We start from the raw sequence: 23,861 nt of genomic DNA on the forward strand, positions 1-23,861 counted from the left end.
GCAAAATGGCTTTCTGTGAAATTGCCTAGCAAATCCCATGTGTAAAACCTATCGTAATTCAATGATCTAGTTAATCCTGGATCTTCAAATTGAGAGAGATCCAGAATTCTCACTATTTCTTAGATTTATGGACCAGATTCGATTCGAGGGATTTTTGAGAAGAGACCCTTAGTTTATCAATTTATTCACTCAAATAATATTTAGCACACTCTTATCATGTCAAAAGCCTTAAATCAAATATATTCCATCTAAAGTAGATCTTCTATTCCTTTATTCATGGTTACATTACATTTGCAGATTCCTCACCATTGAACCCGTGTAGATCTCTCTTAGGCTGTCTTTGTCACTCATATGTACTAAGCCTTAGCCTTGGTTCTCCCTCTCTGTGCCTATTGTTGTATCATCTTTCTCTTCATCAAATAAACCAGTAGGGGTCCCCGCCAAACCCCAGCTTACTCATTAAAAAAAATATAACATGTAGATCAAATGTCATCTATATGTAGGGCTTCATTTCTTTACAAGTTGTACATGGGTTGTCTTTATTCTTATGTAAATCTTTTCCAGACAAGATCTGCAATAGTCCTTGGCTCCATGCCTTTCTACTGCAGTATCATTACTTATAAAATCACAACAATGCACCAGAATAGTAAGACAGTAGTGGAGATAGAGACAGTGCCAGTCACAAGCAGCATGGAAGATGTTGCTACTGAGAGAGAGAGAGAGAGAGAGAGAGAGAGATCATTTATGCCCTATTTGGATTGCAGGAATTTTTCTCCAATTATAAACCTTACTCAATTATAAACATTTCAATGAGTCCAATCATCATCAAATTCAAGTATCTAACAGAAACAAATAAAATAAATATAAACCTTACTCAATTATATTTTTACTCTTATTCCTATTTTTCTATTGGGAACTGAGTATACCTGCAAAGGACCTTGCACTTAACCACATAGCTATAAACATAAAACCCTGGTGCAACCATGACCCGAACCACGCTCGGCACCAATTTTCCACTCTTATCCCCTACCATATCCTCCATATACGCCCCCTCAAACCTTACCCCTTTTTCAACTCTAAATATCGGAATGCTAGGGTACACCGCTCCTGCCAAAAGACGCACCAAAAACACGCACTTAGCCGCACCAAAAAAAGCCCGTAAAACAGGCTCCGGCCAGGCCCGGTTCCAGCTCAGCATCCCCACAATCTCACTCATCTTCTTGTCACAAAACCCACTAAAATCCTCACTAAAATATTTAGTCCCTTTAATCAGAACCTCCTCCCAAGTCACCTCTTTAAGCACCATATACGACTCAAAATTCGCTTCGGACCTTTCTATCGGATTCAAGATCGGATCCGACCCATTTTTCTGGCACCCCATTTCAAAATCTTCATAGAATGTTTTATTCAGTAGAGCTTCTAAATAGAAGAGAAGATTTCTATGGTTTTGCGAAACGGAGAATTGAATCTCATAGTGTTGGAGGAGTGATGAGATTTTTTCGTAGACTTTTCCGTTCATCTGCCGGAGTTGGAGAGTGAGTGACCGGCTCAGGTGACGGACAGAGGTTCGAGCATCGGAAACTGAAAGGAGGAAGTGATTCACGATTTTTTCCTGCGAGTTTGAGTTTGAGTTTGAATTTCCTTTGTATTTCTCAAGGCCGGATTTTAGTTCGTGGCAGTAAACTTCTAGCTTGTTGAGCTTATTTTCTAACTCCGACATAGAGTTCTTGAGTCTAGAAGCTTCTAGAAGCGCTTCGTCTCGTTTTCTAGTCGCTTCTAGAAGCTTATGAGATAGCTCGCTCACCGCGAGCTTCCATTTCTCTTCTTTCCTCGCTGGCGAGGAAGAAGAAGAGAAATTCGGGGCAGGGGATTTGGGGCTTTTTTTTGTGAAGAGAGATTTGAAGATGTTGCTAGGGTTAGGGCTTTTAGGGCCGTTGATGTCGAGAGGGACGACCGAGATCTTTTTATCTCGTCCAGAGGGCCGGCACTTGTTGCATGAGACTGTACGGTCGTCCGGTTCGGATTCCGGTCGTCTATGAGAAGATGACACGTGGAGGGGAGTTGGGTGGTGTTTGTAAGGAGTGGTTTTCTGTACCGGTGTTTTTGCTGCATCGTCTTCATCTTCATCTTCTTTTTCGCTTTCGGGGATCTGTAAATGAAAAATCAAATTTAAGGTAATGTAAAATTTACGAATATTTGGAGAAAAAAAAAGAATTTTTTTTAATAGGATAAAGAGACTTACTGTTGGGAAAACGAGAGGACGGGGAGAAGGAGCAGTTCCTTTGGAAGAAGAAGAAGAAGAAGCCATGATTTTCCTTCGTTTGCTAACACTGCAAGTTATTTTAAATATTTTGTTTCCTACCTCTGCAAGTTATGTTTAAATATTTGGTGTATATTGGGCAGTAATAAATTGACCCCCATGTATGTTAAATCGACCCCCATATAGGGCAGGGCTTAGAGACAGATATGGGGTCGATTTAATATATTAGGGGGTCGATTTTATCAACTAGTTTTATCCAGATTTTTCACTGCCCTCACTTTATTTTCTTTCTTTGCTTTGGTAGGTTGTCGTCTTGTAATCAGATTCACAACCAACTAGATTTATCCAGATTTTTCATTGAAAGATAATTTCTCAAGTGTCTGAAACTTTTTTTTTTTTTTTTTTTGCGGATTACTGTTTGAAATTTTAGTAACCAAACACTGATGAGTAACTGTTCAACATATATAAAACAAGGCATTTGCTAAGGACCAACTCAGAAGGCATTTCACAGGTCAGCTGTTGCACAAAAGAGCAGCCACATTGGCTCATTTTTTTAAATAGATTTTCTCTTATTCATTCAATTCATGTGAGGTGGCTGCTCTATCTTGCAACAGCCGGAACGCGAAATGCCTTCTGCGATGGTCACTAGCAATTACTTTGCTTATTTTTCATGAATTGTACAGTGGGCCCCACCAGACAAACAATCCTAAAAGGCTTAAAATTGAATTTTTATTGAAGGATATATTTTGAGACGAATTCTAAACCGAAGGACACTCAAAAACCAACCACAAGGGCGGCCCCATTAAATCGATGTATCATTGTGCATTTATTATAGCATTGGAAATGTAAAAGAATAATAAATGCACAATGGTGATGTGGGTCCAGTGGGGTGCCCTTGGGGCTGGTTTTTGCAAGGGCACCCTTCAATTTTGCATTCTTTAAAGAAAAACAGTTTTATATGTTTGCAGGCATTGATTGCGTGTGTGAATTACAGAATTAGGGAAAGAAAGGTATTATTTTACCCTGGTTGGTGAGATATTGAAATCTTAAATCACCACTAAGATTTTTAGGATTAAATAACCAACTATTTTCTTTCCTGCTCCACTCAGCTCTTCCCTTTCCTTTCACTCTCCTTTCGGTCCTTCCCTTCTACTGCGTGTGATAAAATAATCTTCTTCGGTTTATTTTATCCTTGGATAGGCTTCTTAGCCTCTGTTCATGATAAGACCGGCCCCACTGAGTGGGATATCCTATACAAGCATTGGGGTGCAACTTCCGAATCGTTTAACCCGATTTTTGCCTGTGTTGGGTTGGATTGGGTTGAGGTCTTGGCCGATCCAACCCAACCAACTTTCTTTATGTTTCCTGCTTTTGCGTCAGGCCAATCTAGCCCAACTAGACCCAATTTGGAAAAAAAACAAGTTAGGTGGGTTGGGTTAGGGTCGGGGACCAAACCTAAATCTATCAGTTGCACTCCTAATGGTAAAGTGGTAAACTATTCTTGGGGTTTTATTCGAGTTAAAATTATCCAAAGAGTTGCCAATCCCAAGAGAAACAAACTTAAGAAAGGGAGATGATATTTTCACCCCACTGCATTAAGTGCACACACCCCTTATAATCTGATTTGATGTGAAAAGTAAGGCAACTTTATGTCTAATCACATTATAAGGGGAGCGTGCGAGTAATGCAGGGGTGAAAATATTATCACCCAAAAGAAATTATCATTAAGGGTTTATATTATTAGTGTAGGACAATTTGGGCCGAAAATAATTGATTCTTGCTCATGTTTGATACATAGAATAAGACACAATTCAACCAGTACACATGCCATGGATTGGACGGGTAGGATCATTTTAGGCCCCCAAGATGTGGTCATCATCTGAATGCCTAACTATATTTGTCATAAAATGAAAAAAAAAAAAAAAAACCCGAAATATTGGAATGAAATATCCCACCATAATAATTTCTCCCATAATAAATGAGAAATTAAAAATTAGAGCCTGGACGTTGAAGTCTCATTGATGGAGTCTCACCTGTTTCTCAACGACTGAATTTATTTCACGAGAGAGAGAGAGAGAGAGAGAGAGAGAGAGAGGCATGTGAATGGCTTTAATGAAGTGGGTCCCACCATGCCGCTCTACGTACGCTTACTCATGCTATCTCTACACGACGAGGATCACGTGATCAGGAGCCTCACTGCATCTCTGTGTCTCTTTATTCCTCAGAAAGTGAGAACTGCTAGGGAGACACGCGAGGAAGAGACGCGTCCTATTATCTTTTCATTTGTGCCACGAGTGCTTCCATTTTATTTTAACTGAGCCCATCTGATGGGCCCTCAACCAAACCATTCATCTGATGGGCCCTACAATAAATGGGTTATATTATAGAACAAAAATCATCTATTAGAGAATCCTGTAATAGAATAAATGGGTCAGAGTATTAATTAGACATATAACTTTGTGTTGATCCAAACCATTCATGGAATGCGCCCTGCAATAATAAATGGGCCATTTCATGTATTAGACAATCCAAGCCCTTTATTTTATGGGATTTATGAGCCAACTTTGCTGAAAGCCATTTCTCAGGAGAGGACAGCCACAGTGAAAGTAGGAATAGACCTCTCCCATTTCGGTCTGTACGATGGAAGCACAGACCCCCTTGAGTTCCTCCAAACTTTCAAAAGGGTAATGACGCTCCGGGGCACGTCGGACAGATTTATTTGCAGAGCCTTTGCCTTCCTGTTAAGAAAGACCGCTAACGACTGGTACATGAAATTGGAGCCCGACTCCATCGCATCCTTCCACGAATTCGGAAGGAAGTTCAGCGCAAGGTTGCCAACAACCGCCTCCGCCACGACCCAACGGATGCCCTCTTAGCCCTCCGACAAGGAAGAAACGAGACTCTAAGAGACTTCATGTTGAAATTCAACGCCGAGCTAGCCCAACTTTTTAACATGGACGTCCAAATAGCGGTCGCAACACTGAAGCATGCCAACACCGACCCAAATCTCAAGCTGCACCTTACCCTCAAGCCACCACGGGACCTGCAGGAACTTGAATCCAAGGTTGACAAGTTCGTGCGAGCAGAAGAAGCCTGCGCCCGAGAGCAGAGCCGGCCCGGCCCCGATGAAAGAAAAAGCAACGACGACCGAATGGCCATAAGGCCACGGACCGAGGAAAGACAGGCGAGCAGAAACCACGTCCCCGTCTTCGAAAGACTGGGAAGCGCCCCACTGAAGGTTCCCCTCTCCCATGTCCTGCTAGCAATAAGAGATCAGGGTCTCCTGACCCTCCCCCCAAGAGAATGGCCACGGACCAGAAGAAGCGGTCCACAAGAAAGTTCTGCGAATTCCACGGGAACACGGTCACGAAACCGACCATTGTTTCCACCTCCGGCTCCAGCTAGAAAAACTGGCCGAGGAAAGGCACCTAAATCAATATCTTAGGAGCATAGCATTATAGATATAGAACCACACACCATACAATTTCACCCGAGCCATGAGAGATAGTGTTAACTTACCGACTTCTCCAAAAGCTTAAGCTATTGTAGAAAGGCATTATTTATCTTTTATACTTTAACACTCCCTCGCACGTGTGGCCCACTTGGCAAACACGTGGCATATGTGGTCCCACTTTGGGCCGACCATCGCATATAGATTTTTGCCATCCGGGAGGTATAAACTCGAGACATTTGGCTCTGATACCATGTTAACTTACCAACTTCTCTAAAAGCTTAAGATATTTGAGAAAGGCGTTATTTATCTTTTATACTTTAACAGATAGAGAATCTCCAAATAATATTTTTGAAAATATCAAAATGCCTGTAAGCCTTCCTAATCCAAGTTAATAAAAAAGAGATAAAAATTATTGAGGATGTTCTTCATGGGATAGCAAGCCCGGGTTTATTTTATCTTTGGATAACATTCCTATCCATTTACATCAAGAACAACCCCAACGCGGTGCCTACGGATAGAAGCAGGCAATCCCATGGGGTTAATCAAGATAAAAGTATCCTAGCACTCTAGCAGAGTAGCCACTTACAGAAACACCTTATCCAAGGATTTCTACCCTATGCAAGAACAACCCTAGTTTTAGTTTTCTGGCAAACATAGTTGGAAATTTGTAACTTGTACAACCTAGGCTCTGTTCTGTGCCTATAATTATGGTGCATGTGGGTAGTTAAAATCTAATTATTATCTAGTTGTGAGAATGTGTTTTTAGAGTTATGGGTGTTAGTTATGGTGTATGTGTTTAGGGTAGTAGGTGTTAGTTATTTGTGATGTGTCTTGTTAGTGGGTAGGTGTGCTTGTGATGTGGCAATCCATCTTGATTGTATTTATGTAGTTGTAATTCAATGAACTGAGAAGAGAAGAAGATAATTTTACAGCAAATGAGACTTTGTTTTGGAGAGTCACGGTTCCTCACGAATCAAGCCGCTAGGAGGTCCGGTTGCTCGAATCAACCTATCTTCCCCTCATTTCTATTTTCTATTTTGTTTATTTGCGTTACGGCCGATTAGGCACGTAACAAGTGGTATCAGAGCGGTTGATCCTACGCTATGGCTTCCCCGTCAGAGCTTTTGGAATCCCTACGTGATATTTTCGGCAAATCCAAGTGAAGTTTTTTAAAATGATGGAGAAGCACTGGCAAATCACGGAAGGCTTGGAAAAAATCAGCAAAGAGATCATAGAAATGCGTAAAGACGGAGAAAAGTTATATCTTGAGAAAGATGATGCTCACGTAGAGAAAATTGTGAAAACCAATGACAACGAGGATGAAAATTTTTATTCCTTTCCAACTTTGAGAGCAACAAATTTTGAAAGCGGGGTTCGAAAGATCACGGTCTTTACTTTTGAAGAATACAGAGGTCTAAAGTTGATTGTGTTTCTCAATCGAAGTGTGCCCAACAAGATTTGGGACCCCGGCGGAATACAATCTTTTCTATAGTAATTCGACCTTGAGGACAAGGTCGATTCTAAGGGAGAAGGAATGTTATGTGCATATGGTGCATATGCGTCGTTAAAATCTAATTATTATCTAGTTGTGGGAATGTGTTTTTAGAGTTATGGGTGTTAGTTATGGTGTATGCGTTTAGGGTAGTGGGTGTTAGTTATTTGTGATGTGTCTTGTTAGTGGGTACGTGTGCTTGTGATGTGGCAATCAATTTTGATTGTATTTATGTAGTTGTAATTCAATGAAATGAGAAGAGAAGAAGATAATTTTACAGCAAAGGAGACTTTGTTTTGGGGAGTCACGGTTCCTCTTGAATCGAGCTGCTAAGAGGTCCGGTTGCCTCGAATCAACCTCTCTCCCCCTCATTTCTATTTTCTATTTTGTTTATTTGCGTTACGGCCGATTTGCACGTAACAAGTGTTTCTTTTGACATAAAATGGGCATAAAGCAAATTTGCGCTCATTTCCACTTAAAAGTATAGGCATAAAATTTTTTTACACCCATTTTACGTTGAAAGAAATAGAGCCTTTGGCCATGTCTAAAGAAACAGAGCCTCAGGCCATGTATGGCAGCGAGGATTATTTTTTCATGATAAATTAGTGGGTTAGAGAGGCGTAGGGCGCGTAGGAGGAGAGACTTGAGAGATGATGAATGAGTTGAGGTTAAGAAGTGGCTAAAAAATAAGGAAAAAGTCGATCATATTTGGAGTAGAGTTTTTGTTTCCTGGATTTTCAGGCTTTTCATGCCCTCTCGTCACTCAGTCCCTCGTGTATCTATCTATCCCTCTCCCACCATCCCTCACGATTTGGTAAGCCAATATTTCAGGAAAAAAAATTCATGGTAGCCAAATGTACCCTTTGGAAATCATGAAAAAATATTCCATGGAATATTAGTCAGGCCAGATGTGAGAGATGGTGATGGGAGTGAGGGGAGCATGAAAAACTCCTCATACATTTTGAGGTAAAGTATTTCTTTTCATTGTTTTTATGGTTTTATCATGCTCTCTCCACTATGCTCTCTCCACTGGTGCCTCTCAAATTTCTCCCCAACCTTCTTCTCAACTTGGTGCGGCCATATTTCTTAATATGCAACAGGTTTCTTAACATGTTTCTTTTTTAACAAGAAAACTAGAATAGTTTGATTATGTAAGAGTTTGGGAAACTTGGTTCAAAATAGAGTAGGAGTTGAACCGTGGTTAAGAAGGTAAGGATTTCTTTCTTTCGTTTTTCTCATTTTCTGTATAAATACTCATGTGAATTCTTTTCTCACATAGAGTCTTCTTCTTTCCCCTTAGAAAGCCTTGCTTGTTTCTTAGTTCTTTGGATTCAAAGAGCCTTTTTTGGATCAGTGTTTGACGGTGATCAACCCCCACGCGTTCTTCGTGATTCCGGCTACACCACAACTCCTCTTACACAATTGGGCCTATCAATATTTCATATAATATTTTTTCATGGTCACCTAACATGCCCTTAGTGAATGAAATTCAGATTTTCTATTTCATTCAAGGGAGATGGTGATATCCTCAGCTTGTTTATTACTGTTCGTTTGTTCGTTTTAGATTATGACAACCGATTCTATCTCCCAAACCTATTATTGTGTTCAACATCATGTTTAATTTTGAGCCCAATAATAGGATAGGTTTGGGGCCTACAATCGGTTGTAACAATCTGAATAGAACAACATATTAGTGAAATTCAGATTATTTATTTTCATTAAAGGTAGATGTTGATATCTCACCCTCTTTGATGTTGGAACTTCTTTTTTCTTTACTCTACGACTCTTTGGATACTCAAAGTTATTTGCATATGTAATCTCATATTCAAATGATTTTGAAATAAAATATGATTATTTTGAAATATTATATCTATATGCAAATTAAATCCCATTAAATTAATATTATTCAAAAAGAGTTACCAACTTTGGTGGCATCCAAATAGATCTTTACCCTTCATTGGTTTGATGGGAGTTGTGCCAAGCCAATGAGAAAAGAGTAAATGAAAAGAAGGGGGTGTAACTATCAAGTCTTCATTTCATTTATATCTAATTACTAATTTAAAAAGGATTACGATCGTTCTTAGGATCCGCATAGCAATATTTGCTTGTGTATCGCTCTTATGATCATGGTTTTAAATTTCGGATTTCGGTGGGGACCGAAACCGAAAATTTTCCGAAATTCAATTTTTCACCATTTACGAAATTTCGGATCGGTCCGAAATTTCAATTTAATGACATTACTTTTTTTTTTTTTTAAAAGCGTCACAAAATTTCAGTCTGAAATTTTGAAATTTGGGTCCGGAATTTGGAACCAAATTACCAAATTTTGGACCGAAATTTCGGCGAAATCCGAAATTTTGGTTTGTGGTGGGGTCCGAAACAGTTTCCGAAACCGAAATTTTAAACCATGCTTATGATCCACATAGCGATATTGGGACCATTGATATGCCCGATGATAATGAGGAGACCCATATCGTCTTCTTTTTCATTTGCCAATGGACATTCTATCCATAAGATGAAGGCCTACAAAACTCAACGGTGCAACCTAAGTTTGAAATATTTATAAAAGATCTGCTTGCTTGGCTTTAAAGGAGGAAAAAAATGAGTACTTTTTCAAAAGAACACCTTAGAGTTGGAGGTATTTATATACGACTACCTCAAATTTCAAGGATTTTCTGGAAAGGAACACCTGTGCTCAGATTCCTGTGGGAAATTCTAATGGTAACTACATTTAATTGAGGAAAATGTTGAAAATTAACACCCTCATGGTGTTGAAAAAAACAAAATACCTTTATTTTAAGATTAAACTCATATTAAATAACTCAATTATAATTAGTAATTAAATATTTCTTTAAATAAAATAAATTAGCTGAAAAAATCATTTTATAATTATTTATAAAACACTATTAAGTAACTAAATCAGAACTGCATAAAATTAGTTGTTGATGCAACAAATGCATGTGACCTATTATCTCACTGAGATTTTTGTTCACATGTTCTTAGGATCCGCATAGCAATATTTGCTTGTGTATCGCTCTTATGATCATGGTTTTAAATTTCGGATTTCGGTGGGGACCGAAACCGAAAATTTTCCGAAATTCAATTTTTCACCATTTACGAAATTTCGGATCGGTCCGAAATTTCAATTTAATGACATTACTTTTTTTTTTTTTTAAAAGCGTCACAAAATTTCAGTCTGAAATTTTGAAATTTGGGTCCGGAATTTGGAACCAAATTACCAAATTTTGGACCGAAATTTCGGCGAAATCCGAAATTTTGGTTTGTGGTGGGGTCCGAAACAGTTTCCGAAACCGAAATTTTAAACCATGCTTATGATCCACATAGCGATATTGGGACCATTGATATGCCCGATGATAATGAGGAGACCCATATCGTCTTCTTTTTCATTTGCCAATGGACATTCTATCCATAAGATGAAGGCCTACAAAACTCAACGGTGCAACCTAAGTTTGAAATATTTATAAAAGATCTGCTTGCTTGGCTTTAAAGGAGGAAAAAAATGAGTACTTTTTCAAAAGAACACCTTAGAGTTGGAGGTATTTATATACGACTACCTCAAATTTCAAGGATTTTCTGGAAAGGAACACCTGTGCTCAGATTCCTGTGGGAAATTCTAATGGTAACTACATTTAATTGAGGAAAATGTTGAAAATTAACACCCTCATGGTGTTGAAAAAAACAAAATACCTTTATTTTAAGATTAAACTCATATTAAATAACTCAATTATAATTAGTAATTAAATATTTCTTTAAATAAAATAAATTAGCTGAAAAAATCATTTTATAATTATTTATAAAACACTATTAAGTAACTAAATCAGAACTGCATAAAATTAGTTGTTGATGCAACAAATGCATGTGACCTATTATCTCACTGAGATTTTTGTTCACATGTTCTTCAAAGCTTGTAGCCATTTTATTTTTCTACTATATGAGTTAGCCAAACCAGGCTATCAAGCAACACACTTGATAGGCTCTGTTTGGATTGCAGGGATTTTCTGGAAAAGTTTGGAAAGGAAATAAATTCCTAAATTTCCTAAAAAGAAGGCTTGAACCAATCCAATATAATTTTTTTCTTAAGAGGGACCTTCAATTTATGATAATATCCCTTTAAGTGAATCATAATCATTTCATTTCCCTCTAAATTGTAGAAGTTCGTATGTCAAAATCTGACATCCGACCACGAATCTTTCATGTCGGTTCGTAATTCGCTGGTTTTGGCATAATACATCATGAATTGTTAGGAATATGTTCATTGGTGGGTCACTAAATCTTAGCAATTTTCTCCATCTAATGATTGAGAAGTCCATTTGTAACCGTCTTTTATTGTATTTTGAAAATCATTCAGATCCTACTCAAATCTCCATACATGGGAGGTAAGAAGGAGATACTCAAAAGTGGAAGATGAAGATTGTTTACAAGAACTTGAAATGTAAGAGTTCAAAATTCAAAATTTGACATCGAACCATGTATATCTTGTTCAAGTATACATGATTAAATAACGCCAACTCTAACAGCTTAAGCTTTTGGAGTATTTGGTTGTTTCACATATCTTTCTTTCATGTCAGTTCACAATTCACTAGTTTTGGCATATTATCATGAATTGTGAAGAGGTTCAACATCGGATCACTAAATCTTGGTAAGTTTCTCATTCTAATATGAGAAGTCATTCGAAATTGTCCCCCCTCCGTTGTTAGTGGAGCGGAAGAAGACGAAATTGCAAAAGCCAAAACCCAAATAGAATTTCACCGTTTCGACAAGTAAATCTCATCCCCTTGGACGGTAATCGAAGTATTATATTTCCTACGATGGTTATCTAGGAGCCCCTTTTCTTGTTATTTCGTCTATTTTGTCTCTGTTGCTACGTAACAAGGTAGTTCAGAATTTTTGGATTGCGTCACTCTTCCCGACGCTTCAACAAGGATATCGTGTAGATTGATACAATAGAAACATTTGGTAATTGATTCTCGCATACTAGTTCGCTATATGACATGTAATTGAGGCATAGATTTGAATTCTAGAAGACATACATGTTGGCGTTTTTAGTGTGGCCCACATTGGTGGGACCCACTTTAAGTGAAAATGTTGGCTTTTCTATTCCACCTTGTATTCTAATTACAAAGGGAGTCTTAGGGATAAATCCCAAGTGTTTTGAAACTCCAAAACACTAAGGTGTTTGAAGTGTGGAAGGACACAAATTCATTTGTGCCAAAATAACACTCATAAGTATAGCTAAAGTTCCATCTAAAGAGAGGATCCCTAATCTGAGAGGATAATTGTGCCTGCAATTCCATCAATCGAGCCTTACGGTCTTCTTAAGATTAGAAGATCTCTCTTCTCTTGTTCGTGTGGCGCAGCAGAGATCGTGTTCGTGATTCGCGAAAGCTTGCGTGATCTTTGATTCTAATTGCCATGGCCGGAGGTAAGTTCTGCAGTTAATTTGGTTCAATAAAGTCTAACAATACAAGCTTAAACATGTCACTTTCTTTCCCCCCGTCTGGTAGTCAACAACTTAAGAATCCCACCTGGAATGAAGATCCGGAAACCCCTTTTTGAGTGGTTAAGCATCATCTGGTTGGTGCGGGCCCATGCATGTGGCATCATTTAGTGCTGGCTAGATTGGGAGGGATCTTTTAAATGTGGGGAATAGTGCAATGGGAAGCCTAATCTGAGCCCTCACTCGGCATTGGGTTGATCCAAACCGTTAGTACGGTACACCCTATTGTGAAGATTTTATAGCTTGAAAGTCACCCTACTGATGATCATCAATTTGCAAACAAACAATTAGAATTAGGGCGATGATAAATTCGCACCCCTTTAAAGGAGGGTGTGTGGCAGACTTGGCTTAAAGGCACGACATACTAATAAGGGCTAAGAGGGGCCCCTCTCACATAAGAAAGATGCGACTAAAAGGCCGGCTAGCGCGGCTTATCCACACCCTACTAAATAGTCTAGTAGGTTCCCATGAGATGCGGCCAATCAATCAGATCTTAGTTCTAGTTGCCCTTGATCTTTAGGCGAGGCAAGATTCCTTCGGGCATAATCTTAATTTTTTCAGTTTCCTTCCGTCAATGCACATTGAAAGTGGTGCGAATTATCCTACATGAAGTGCGAATTTATCTCTGTCTTAGAATTATAGAAGACAAAATTAGAAATGGTAAATATGATTGAATGTCTGGAAATCAACATCCAATGCAGTGATCTACATGCGGTGGGGCCTGGATGAAGAATCGGATGGTGGTGATATCATTTTGGTCAGTCCAACTAAAGCTTCTCCACTACTATCAATTTCGCGGGCCCAAGTAAAGCTTTTCATTATTTAGTATAAGGCATTTTTTTCCTACTGATGTTGGCACTACCACCATGTTTTGATAATGGACCTAACTCACAAGGTGGCTGGTCTTCATTCACCACCTCGTGAATGGAGACAAAAGTTGTTGTCTTCATTCACAGCGCTGGCTGGTCTGACATGCGAAAGACCAGCTGCGAAATGCCTTTTGCTGTGAACCCTGGCAAATCTCTGTCTTTTATTATTTAACAAAGTGCAATTATCAGTAGCTGCGTTTGTGCAATTATTATTTAAGGTTACTGATATTGGCACTACCATTACTTTACAATTACACAAACTCACCTTGCCTTTTACTATATAACCAGCTGTCAAAAGCTTACCAAAAGCTTTCAGGAGGCAATTAAATAACAAAAGACAAGGTGGGTTTGTGCTGTTATCAAAACATTGTTGTATCCATTTCAGTAGGGCTGGCAACGGGGCGGATGTTGGGGTCTCCTACTCCTCCCCCTCTGAGGGGAATTTTCCCCCTCCCCTTCCCCTCGCCATGGGGAATATCTAATCCCCATCCCCTCCCCTTCCCCTCCCCGCATCCTTCGGGGACAATCACTTTACTTTCTCATTTTATTTGTTAAATGTTAGGTTTAAAACTAAAGATTTGCTAGGGACAATCACTTCAGGCATGTTGCGGCTTGGCTGTTGCATGTGAGAGTAAACACACAACCCACATAGGCTAAGATTTTGTCTAATTCATTTTATTAACCTGGGGACAAAGGTGGTTGCTCTCAGATTCATTTAATTGATCACTAGTCCCTAGCAAATCCCTAATTCCCAATCCCACTTGCCAAAAAGTACTGTACGTGCTACACCATAGGAAGATCCAAACCGTCCATTTGATGGGCACACCATACTACCATAGGCATAGGATGATCCAAACCTTCCACTTGATGGGCACATTGTAGGATGATCCAAACTGTCCATTTGATGGGCCACAACGTAAATAGGTTGTGGCCCAAAAATCATTTCCATAGGATAATCCCAACCCTCTGATCTATAGAGGAATTGCATATTATGGTACCTTCTATAGATCAGAGGGTTGCAATCATCCTATGGAAATGATTTTTGGGCCGCAATCTATTTACGTTGTGGCCCATCAAATGGACGGTTTGGATGATCTGTGGTGTGGCCTGTAAAGTACTTTTAAATTGTGGCTTATCAAATGGACGGTTTGGATCATCCTATGGCGTAGCCCATACATTACTTTTTGAAAAATAAGAGACTATACGAGCGCACACCATATAAAATCTCATCACTCATCAGAGAAATGTTGCCTTTATTTGGGGGAGGGAGATTTTCAAAGAATTTAATGTTGCCTTACAGTGATGGTTCGAGGGAGAGATTTTAGGGATTTCTAAGGGTAATATACTAATATAATGAGGGACAATGCCCAATGGATTATGGGTAAAAGAAAACATAAAAAGCTATGTCAGGAACAAAACTGTACTAATTGAAATTATGAAAATTTTGGGAGAATCTTGTAGATATGTTTTGATCCAAGGGGTTTCTAGTAGTTTTTCCCAAAAAAAAAAAAAACACTTAAAAAAATACAAGAAAAAAATGGCATTAATGCGGGGCGGGGTGAGGCGGGGCCAACTCCATCCCCTTTCCCGCACCGGGGAATTTTTTAAATCCCCTTCCCACTCAAATCGGGAAATCCCCTCCCCAAGCGGGGCGGGGTGAGGCGGATCCCCGCTTTTCCGGGTGAAATTGCCAGCCCTACATTTCAGGAGCCTTATTAATAAGCATGGTTGAGGACTTGTGCTGTTATCATCCTATACTCATCTCTTCTTCTGCATATAAAAAAATAACCATTTAATTGCCCTTCTCGTGAAAGGCTCGAAACCCTCTTTCTCTCCCGCTCTCAAACACCAGATATCTCATCTCTTAAATTTCAGCTGTTCTTGCAGAGAAGAAGGGGGCAAATACCATACCCCACTAGGGTTTCTACCGAGCAAAAGAATAATAACCCCAGCAAAAAAATGGCAGCCTTTAGAACCCATATACTTATCAGAAACATTCTCCTTACTTCCCCATCTCTAATTCTAAGATCTCTCCGTCCAGTCATGATTCAGCCATTGACACCATTACACACCATTCGCCTCGCATCTCGTAACATCGGCGCCGGCCGGATTCGGTGCATGGCATCGGATTCCGGCGCCGGCGGGAAAAAGATGTCGTCCCGTCTTTCACAGATGGCACAACTCCTGCAGGAGGCCGAAGATAGAGCTTTTTCTGCCGGAAACGATCCCATCCCTAAAATCACATTAGGTACGACATATTACTAAATGATATGTGCATACTATTATGTTGTTGTTGTAATTTAGTTATTATATAGTTGTGGGAATGTGTTTAAGGGTCATGGGTTTTAGTTATTGCTCATTTGTCATGTAAGTAGGTTAGTAAGGTAGTGATTATGTTGGTTATGGGGTAGTTGTAATTTAGTTATTATGTTGTTTTAGGGCTATGGGTGTTAGTTATTGCTTATGTGTCATGTAAGCGGGTTAATTGGGTAGTGATGTAGCAATCCTTTGTGCTTGTATTTAAGAAGTTGTATCTTAATGAAAATGGAGAGAATTTTACACCAAAATAGAAACTTATGTTTTAGAATAGTCACGCTTCCTCGCGAATTGAACTGTTAGGATCTCAAATTGAACCGTTAGGAGGTCCGGTCACCTCGAATCAACCTCTCTCCCCCTCTTTTTCTATATTTTTCTTTGTTTATTTGTGTTACGGTCAATTAGGCACGTAACACTGCATTAAGATCTTATTTTTGTAGTCTCGTTCTAATGCTCTTTTTTTTTTTGTTGTGTAATGGAGGTGGAATTGCTGAAATTCTTCTGCAAATTATTGCAAAATAGAATTTTACGAGAGAAAACTACTTTTAAATAGTGGATACTTGTGTCATGGAGATGAATGAATTAATAGAAAATTCTAATTTGAAAATTTTGAATTACTGGAACCCCAAATTTTACTGTCTGGTATGAATTCTGTATAGACATGGAAGTGTGAATACTGTTACTAACTTGTGTATCTGCTATTCACAACAAATGCTTCATTGTACTAGAAATGAGAATGGAAGGACTGACTACAGAGTATGAGTTGTTGAAAGTAAGCTTCCGTTGTGAATACCAGAGGTTGTCATTGCTTATGGCCAGTTCAAGAGAACAAACCCAGCTCAAAGAAATTCCCCTTCTTTTTAGCTCATGAGTAGGAACAACTGAATGCAAGGGTTGGCTCACATCAAGTGATCTTTTAGAATATGATTAGAACCAAGGAAGCAGGATTCTTCCCTGGGAGCCTTCGATTCCCGCTCTGGCAACCTTGAGCAGGATTCTTCCCTGGGAGCCTTCGATTCCGGCTTTCGATTCCCGCTCTGGCAACCTTGATTAGAACTTCCATATGGATTGGATTTTATGCATTTCAGAATGTTTGGATAGCATGGAGATGGAGGGTAATTGTATCCTACTCTTAGAAGCACGAAGTGGAGGCGGGGGCGGGGAAGCGTGGGGTCTAAAAGAGTCTAAGTTTGGGAGCGCCATGGGAGCGTGTATGTAATATTTTCTTTATATATCTTTCAAAATTCAAGTACATAAAAAAATAATAGTTTCTAACCATTTTCATATGTATCTTTCAAAATTTAAGTACATCTAAAAGCTAATTTCTAACCATCTTCATTTGTGTGCACTCGTTCCTCGTGCCTTCTAAAGATGCACAAGCCTTTGTTCTTGCTCCAATGAATTACTTTGAAGAGTTGGAGGAGTTTGATGTGAGGAAGTTGGTGATGGTGGGACTTATAGAGTGATAGAAGCATGATGGGAGCGTCATTAGAGCGGTTCCTGTCTCTCTGGGGTCGTGCTCCCTAGAAGCTCCTTCCTAAGGAGCGCCGAATCGAGATTCCGTGGTGGGAGCGGCATCCTGAGAGAAGGTTCCCGCTTCTATGATCCTACTCTGAATTTTTATTAGAGAATGGGAATAAAGCAAGTAGAAGAGGACAAGGCGTATGAGAAGAAAACGATTATGGGCCTCTTTGGATACCTCTTAAAATTGTTTGCATGTAGTATAATAGGCTAATGGTTTTGAAGATATATATGATGATTTACAAATAATGGTTATGATAGTCTACCTACCTTTTAGCTTCAAAAAAATGATTCTGATAGCCTAATCGCATGGAGTCGAATTTTATGGTACTTGTTGATTTTGCAAATCTCATGGTATGACTTTTTAAGAACATCTATTTTTAATGTTCTAATGAGCCTTAGGGAAACAAGTAAATAAATTTTGGAACTTCTCTCTTTCTTATTCCACAAGCTCATTTGGAATTATAATTAATAAGAGTCGAGGCTGCCGGGTTTTAAGTCTCCGATCATCAACTGTTGGCGTGATGTGGGACTGTTCCTCACAATCAGAAGCATAATTAAAGTATACTCTGTTTAAACCAAAAATTTAGGTTCAGTTGCTCCTTCATGATATTCAACAACCACACCATTATGACCTTAAAAGGGCTGAGATGCCCCAAATGACAAGGAAAATACATCTCCATAAGAACATCAACATTGCTAATGACTACTCTCTACAATGAAAGCAAATTTCCACCATATTCTCCCTTTCTACTCCCTCCCTTGCTAGTCGATCTCCTCCAAATGAAATAGGCTAGATTTGGGGACCAGACCACTACAAGAAAGAATAAGATAACAAGAAGTGAGTTAAGGCCCTATTTGCATTGCATAAGAATCACACTAAGAACTCGTTCCCACTCGGCCATAGAAAAAACATTGTGGATGGCCGCAAATGGATTTAGTGATTTACTGAGTCCAATAAAAGCAGACTGTGACATCCAATGCTTTGTTAGAGTTTCTGCCTAAGAGGAATAAATATCAACATGTCTGGTTAGACCCATTTTATATTAGTGAACAATTATTGCAAATTTGTACTATTGTTAAAGTTAAGGATTGGGGGAAAAGGTACAACACTGTTCGTTAGGGTTCAGATCCTCCGTATATTAATAACCATTGCAAATATGATAGAGAATAACTATTGCAAATAACAGAATTATTCTTACAATGCTCGTGTATGTGTAACTCTCCCTTAAGTTGGTCTATGAATAATGAATATTGGTACAATACATATTGCTCCCTCATTTGGCGCTATCAAAAACTTATTCGAGCGTAAACCGGATGCATTTTCATTTAACATGAGTGTTTGTATATTTCCTAGAGCCCCCCAAGGAAAGATTTCGAGTGGCGCCAAATTATTGAAAACTCAAATTCTTTGGACCAAGTAATGAGGTTTTGGAATAGTTGATTCATCTATTTAAACCATAGTTATCAAGGGCTCCCTATTTGGGTCAAAAGCTCGCTTTTGAAGCTAAATTCTTCTCTTTTCCCAAATTTAGCTTTCACTTCCATCATGCTTACTATTTAGGTGATTACTTTTTCCTAAAAGAGTCTTTTCTCCTTTCGGTAATGCTAAAAGTGTATATTTGAAACTTAAAAACTCATTTTTTTAAGTTTCAAATAAAACTCATGTGATTATTTTTTTCAAAAACTTGCACTAAATATAGAAAAAATTAAGCATATAAAAATATAAATCCTAAAAACTTGTAATTCTAATCAGCTGTTAAGTTTGGTTCCAATGAGGCTTCTTGTCCACTTCCAATGAGGCTTCCTACACACTTCATGTTTGCTTCCCACGAAGCTTTGCATGTGCTTTCTCTTTACTTTTCCCATTGCTTCTTTGATGTTTTCCACTTTCCGCATTTTCTCTTTCTTAGACCCCTCACTTCCCGCTTCCACTTCCATTGCACTCTCGCATACACTTCCCACTCTAGCAATCATGATTTGAAGTTTGAACTCACACTTTGATATAAAATGATCTATGGTTGCTCAAAAGATTCTTCCTGATTTTAGGAAGACGGGGGCGGTGACACTGTACACCTGCATTTTATTTTAAAATCTGTATAATTACTATTAGTTATGCACTCCATGTGGAAAGAAAAATTCTAGGCTCTGCAAGCTTTCAGCCAATTATTCATGCTTAGCAAAGTATCAGGATTGGAAATCAATAGAATGATTCGATGACTGATAAATATTTTCCTCTACATGGAGAAAGATCTCTGAATTACATTGAGGTCTCACTACTGGTAGTCTGAACCATGGTTTTAAATTTCGATTTCGGTAAAATTTCGGTCCTGGCCGAAACCGAAAGACCGACATTTCAGCCGAAATTCTGTAAAGATTTAAAAAGGGCATTTCTCGAAATTTCGAGGTAAATTTCGGGAATTTTGGTTTCAGACTTGATTTCGGATTTCGCCGAAATTTAAAACCATGGTCTGAACAAACCACATAATGTATTTTGTGGATTTGGTTGTTATTGCCTGTAGCCCGTGTGTAAGGGCTGTATCTGATCCGAAGTTTCAGAGCACACGAAATTGATTTTTACTCAAACTTTACCTTTTCTTAGACATTGTAGAATCTGAATAAAGTAGCTCATCCAACAGGACGACATATTAATGGATCTCCTTGATTTGGGCTGGCTGGCCATATTCAACAATGTTCCCAGGCTGTGACTGGTCGTATATGATCAGTAAAACTAAAAACTAAATTCTTAAGAGTAAGGCAAAAGGCAAAAGATGAACTCCGGAGAATAATTATCCATGAAGAGATCAAATGGAAACCCGCGAGAAGAGTGAAGAATTGGGCATTCAATTACTGGCAATATCATCTAACTGCTGACAACTGACCATTATTATTATAAATATCTGGTTGGATTTCTTTTATGGTGGCCCTATTTATTTGTTTAACACCCAACTTTCGAAGATTTGCTTATTTTCAGCTTAATGAAGTATTATTTTCATATCTTTTTCTTCTCATATTTTAACAAGTGAACTTTCTCTGGATGCATATTTGGAGTGCATTTTTTCTTGGAGGAAATTAACTTGGTTGATGTGAATCTGAATCTCTGCAGACCATGTTACTGTTAGCTTTGCAAGAAGTGGTGGACCTGGAGGACAGAACGTGAACAAAGGTTTGCTAATTTATTTTTCTCATTTTGTCAAATACTGTGGTTTGGTTATACGTAGTTTTGTGGTATCTAAAACCTAATACTGTTTTGCATTTCTGAATTTGAATTTTAAAACTTCCATCCAATTCGGCATTGGAGATGTATGGCTGTCATCCTCTTTGAGGAGCATTCACCATTGTTATCCAGAATTCTACTATTATAGTTCAATTTCTTGAAATGTCGTTGGTCTACCCTTGTACTTATATGCATCCTCAGTATCCCTTTTTTTCATAGAATAAGATTAGATGTGCTTGCCTCCTTTAAATAATTATTTGTAGTTTGAATTGTTATCAGTACTGTTCTGTTTCATCCAGAACAGATGAATCCTAATAAGGAAAACGGTGTAGAACCATAGAACGGAACATTATGGCCATCGTTCCGGTGTGTTATATCCTGTTTCGTTCTATTTTATTCCATTTCATCTAATACATACAAAACAGCTGATATATATCCAGAATTCTAAAAAATCCAGAAATTGCACCTTTACCATTTAGCCATGTTTTTGCCCACTTTATGGCCGTTTGAAGGGCATTTTGTCTTTCACCCCACACTCCCCCACCACACACACACAGACCACCACCACTACCACAACAAGTCAACAACAACAACAAAAAAGGGAGCTATAAAAAGTTTTCAAATGTTCTATTTTAATCAATTCGTTCAAACCTCTTACTTTCCTCAAATCCTTTCAAAATTTTAAGAGAATGTTTTTTGTAAAAAATTTCATGCTTCTACCTCCGAAGCATTCAAACTTGATTGTTATTTGTATTATTTATGTTTAGCATTTTGTATGATGAATGATTAGTTTCATTGATGTTTGCACTAAATTTCATAATAGTTAGACAAGTGAAGAGTCAGTGCATGCATATGATAGATGTTTTGAGTAGTAAGATGTGTCTTTTGTTAAATTTTGTTGATATAATTTATATGTATATACACATTTAATATATTTTAAATTTTAGCTATTTAAAAAAAATTTGGTCGTAGACCCTTTTACAAAACGGGATAGAAACGGACGGACCGTCGCATTGAGCAAAACAAAATAAAGAATGGAATGGTATTCATAACTAATGCTGTTTGTCATAGAGAACTGATAATTTGTATATGAATATGAGTAAAAGAACTTGTCTATAGATCTTTGGTCCTTTCTTTTCCCTTTTCCAATGGACTTCTCTCCTTATGTATTCTTCTTCTTACTGCTTTTTGTTCACGGAAAACATGTTTATTGTTGCAGTGAACACTAAGGTGGATATGCGCTTCAATGTCAATAATGCTTATTGGCTGAGTGACAGGGTCAGGGAGAGAATTCTGCAAATGGTTTGTCACTCACATATTTCAATTCAACTATCCGCTATAAAATGATTTATATATGTATTTTCACACATTCCCTCTTATCAATACACATCTGCCTAAGCTATTGTATCTTTCTGTTCTTGCTTTTGCATATCTATTAGTACTTTCTGGCGGTTTTGGCTCTTATTTTGGATATATTAATTTGATTGGAAGCAGGAAAAAAATCGCATTAACAAAGAAGGGGAGATAGTGATCTCATCTACAAAGACGAGGACACAGAAGTTAGACCTTTTCCCAATTTATTCTTTTTGTTCTTTATATTTATAACATGTAACAAATTTGTTGGTTTCATTCTACTGTCCTTTAGGGGTAACATTGAAGATGCTTTGGAGAAGCTGCAGGTACAACAATCATTGTTTCCTTCTGGTTAAAATAGTGAAACCCGACTGAATTTCAAAATCTAACAGAAACCTTTGCCTGACAAAAAAAAACTCCCTCCATTTGGTGGGGCATACTGGTTACAATTTAACATTTCATCCTGTTGCGACTTTTGTACATGGGTGTTATTTAATTTTTTTTCCCTTCTTGATATTTCAATCACATTGAATATATGGCATCTCTTTCCCTTCTTTTTTTTTAACTTCATTCAACAGGCAATTATAGATGCTGCATCATATGTCCCACCACCTCCTTCAGAAGAGCAAAAGAAAAAGATTGCTAAGTTGTATGCTCTTTATCCATATCTGTACTATTTGATAATATGCATTGATGCCCATTTTCGAACATTGACAAATGACTATTCTTAGCAACGCGTCGTGCTCTTCTACCATTCAAGACTATATGTAATGTCTGTGCTTTCTCTTTGTTTCGGAAGCAAGGACTACTAGGTAGAAATGAGGTTCATGTTGCTTAAGTCAATAGCTGAATTCATGAAGTAATTGTTAATTTACCCTTTTACCCTTTTATTGTAATTGAAGTGCTGCTATTGGGGAGCAAAAGAGGCTGCAGAGCAAGAAAGTTATATCACAGAAGAAGGCGTTTAGGAGAAGCAGAGATAGTTGGGACTGATTATAAGGTAGCTATTTGAGGCATTCGAATGGAAAATCCGAAAATGCCATCAATAACTTTCACTATTATCAATGGGTTAACATACCTTATTCAAGAGAGTTTAGGACAATGTAGCTTTGGAACTGTTAACTTATTGACATTTGCTTTCTCTGTCTGTTCTTTTGATTAGGTGCAAACACAAGCATGGGAAAGATATCATCATTCATGAACTAGTTACATTAAATCTATACACTTCCAGATAAGATATTCAAACGTCAAGAAGCCTCTGAAAACCAGAAAGAAAACTACATTACAAGTGGACAGAGAGTCAGGAGCCATCTGCATGAGGACTATATGAATTTCTTGTAATTATTTCCATGGTTGTTATCGAACATCTTTGACATTTTGAAATCAGAATGGTTTCTTATTCCCTTTGATAGAGAATGAAAATTTAAGGGCATGTTTGGCAACCAGGAGAATTTTTTATTGTTTAACTTTTTACTTGGAAAATGGCTTTTCCAAGGTTTGGTGACCATCTTTTTCAGGGAAAAATTTTTTGGGTAAAACTTTTCCTCGATAAAACCATAATAAAGAAATCTGAACTACTGGTTTATTATTATTTTTCCTTGAAAACACTTTCCTCATTTATTGGGTTTTGTCTCGTCTTCTATTGCTCAGTGTTCTCTATCGATCTTGTCAATTGTTCTTCGTGCTTGATCTCTATCGCCTGTGGATGTAAACTTGGCCGAACCACATAAATCTTGGTGTTCATCATGTGGCTTGGTTTTATTATTTACTTTTCCGTTTATTTGTGCACAATTAGATCGGATCGAATTTGCCTGGCGGATATTCTCAACAGATATTTTTGACAAAATATGGCATGATTCCA

The 23,861-nt window shown here is 38.2% G+C and overlaps 2 protein-coding genes across 4 annotated transcripts; one reads left to right on the forward strand and one right to left on the reverse strand.

The window, feature by feature from the left end:
* Positions 1 to 736: 736 nt before the first annotated feature.
* On the reverse strand, positions 737 to 2,401 carry LOC143886533 (IRK-interacting protein-like). The gene is made up of 2 exons (XM_077390546.1): positions 2,243 to 2,401; positions 737 to 2,149 (listed from the first exon to the last, which is right to left on the reverse strand). Exons 1-2 carry the CDS (start codon positions 2,306 to 2,308, stop codon positions 899 to 901), a joined length of 1,317 nt encoding a protein of 438 aa, XP_077246661.1. The 5' UTR covers positions 2,309 to 2,401; the 3' UTR covers positions 737 to 898.
* Positions 2,402 to 15,254: 12,853 nt separating this feature from the next.
* LOC143886541 (Class I peptide chain release factor) lies at positions 15,255 to 23,591 on the forward strand. Of its 3 annotated transcripts, XR_013253867.1 has the most exons (9): positions 15,255 to 15,841; positions 20,537 to 20,596; positions 21,867 to 21,949; positions 22,142 to 22,206; positions 22,293 to 22,326; positions 22,579 to 22,649; positions 22,732 to 22,812; positions 22,903 to 23,000; positions 23,163 to 23,591. XR_013253867.1 is itself a non-coding variant. In XM_077390559.1 (8 exons), the coding sequence occupies exons 1-7, from the start codon at positions 15,553 to 15,555 to the stop codon at positions 22,991 to 22,993; spliced, it is 693 nt and encodes a 230-aa protein (XP_077246674.1). In that variant the 5' UTR covers positions 15,275 to 15,552; the 3' UTR covers positions 22,994 to 23,000; positions 23,163 to 23,591. The 3 variants fall into 3 exon arrangements, 2 of the variants coding, with proteins under 2 accessions (XP_077246688.1, XP_077246674.1); XM_077390559.1 differs by lacking the exon at positions 22,732 to 22,812 and having other exon boundaries at positions 15,275 to 15,841; XM_077390573.1 differs by lacking the exons at positions 22,579 to 22,649; positions 22,732 to 22,812.
* The last annotated feature ends 270 nt before the right edge of the window (positions 23,592 to 23,861 follow it).

The sequence above is a fragment of the Tasmannia lanceolata genome, unplaced genomic scaffold (assembly GCF_043159265.1).
Source record: "Tasmannia lanceolata isolate RefF3 unplaced genomic scaffold, GAP_Taslan_0.1 ptg000002l, whole genome shotgun sequence".
NCBI classification, from domain to species: domain Eukaryota; kingdom Viridiplantae; phylum Streptophyta; class Magnoliopsida; order Canellales; family Winteraceae; genus Tasmannia; species Tasmannia lanceolata.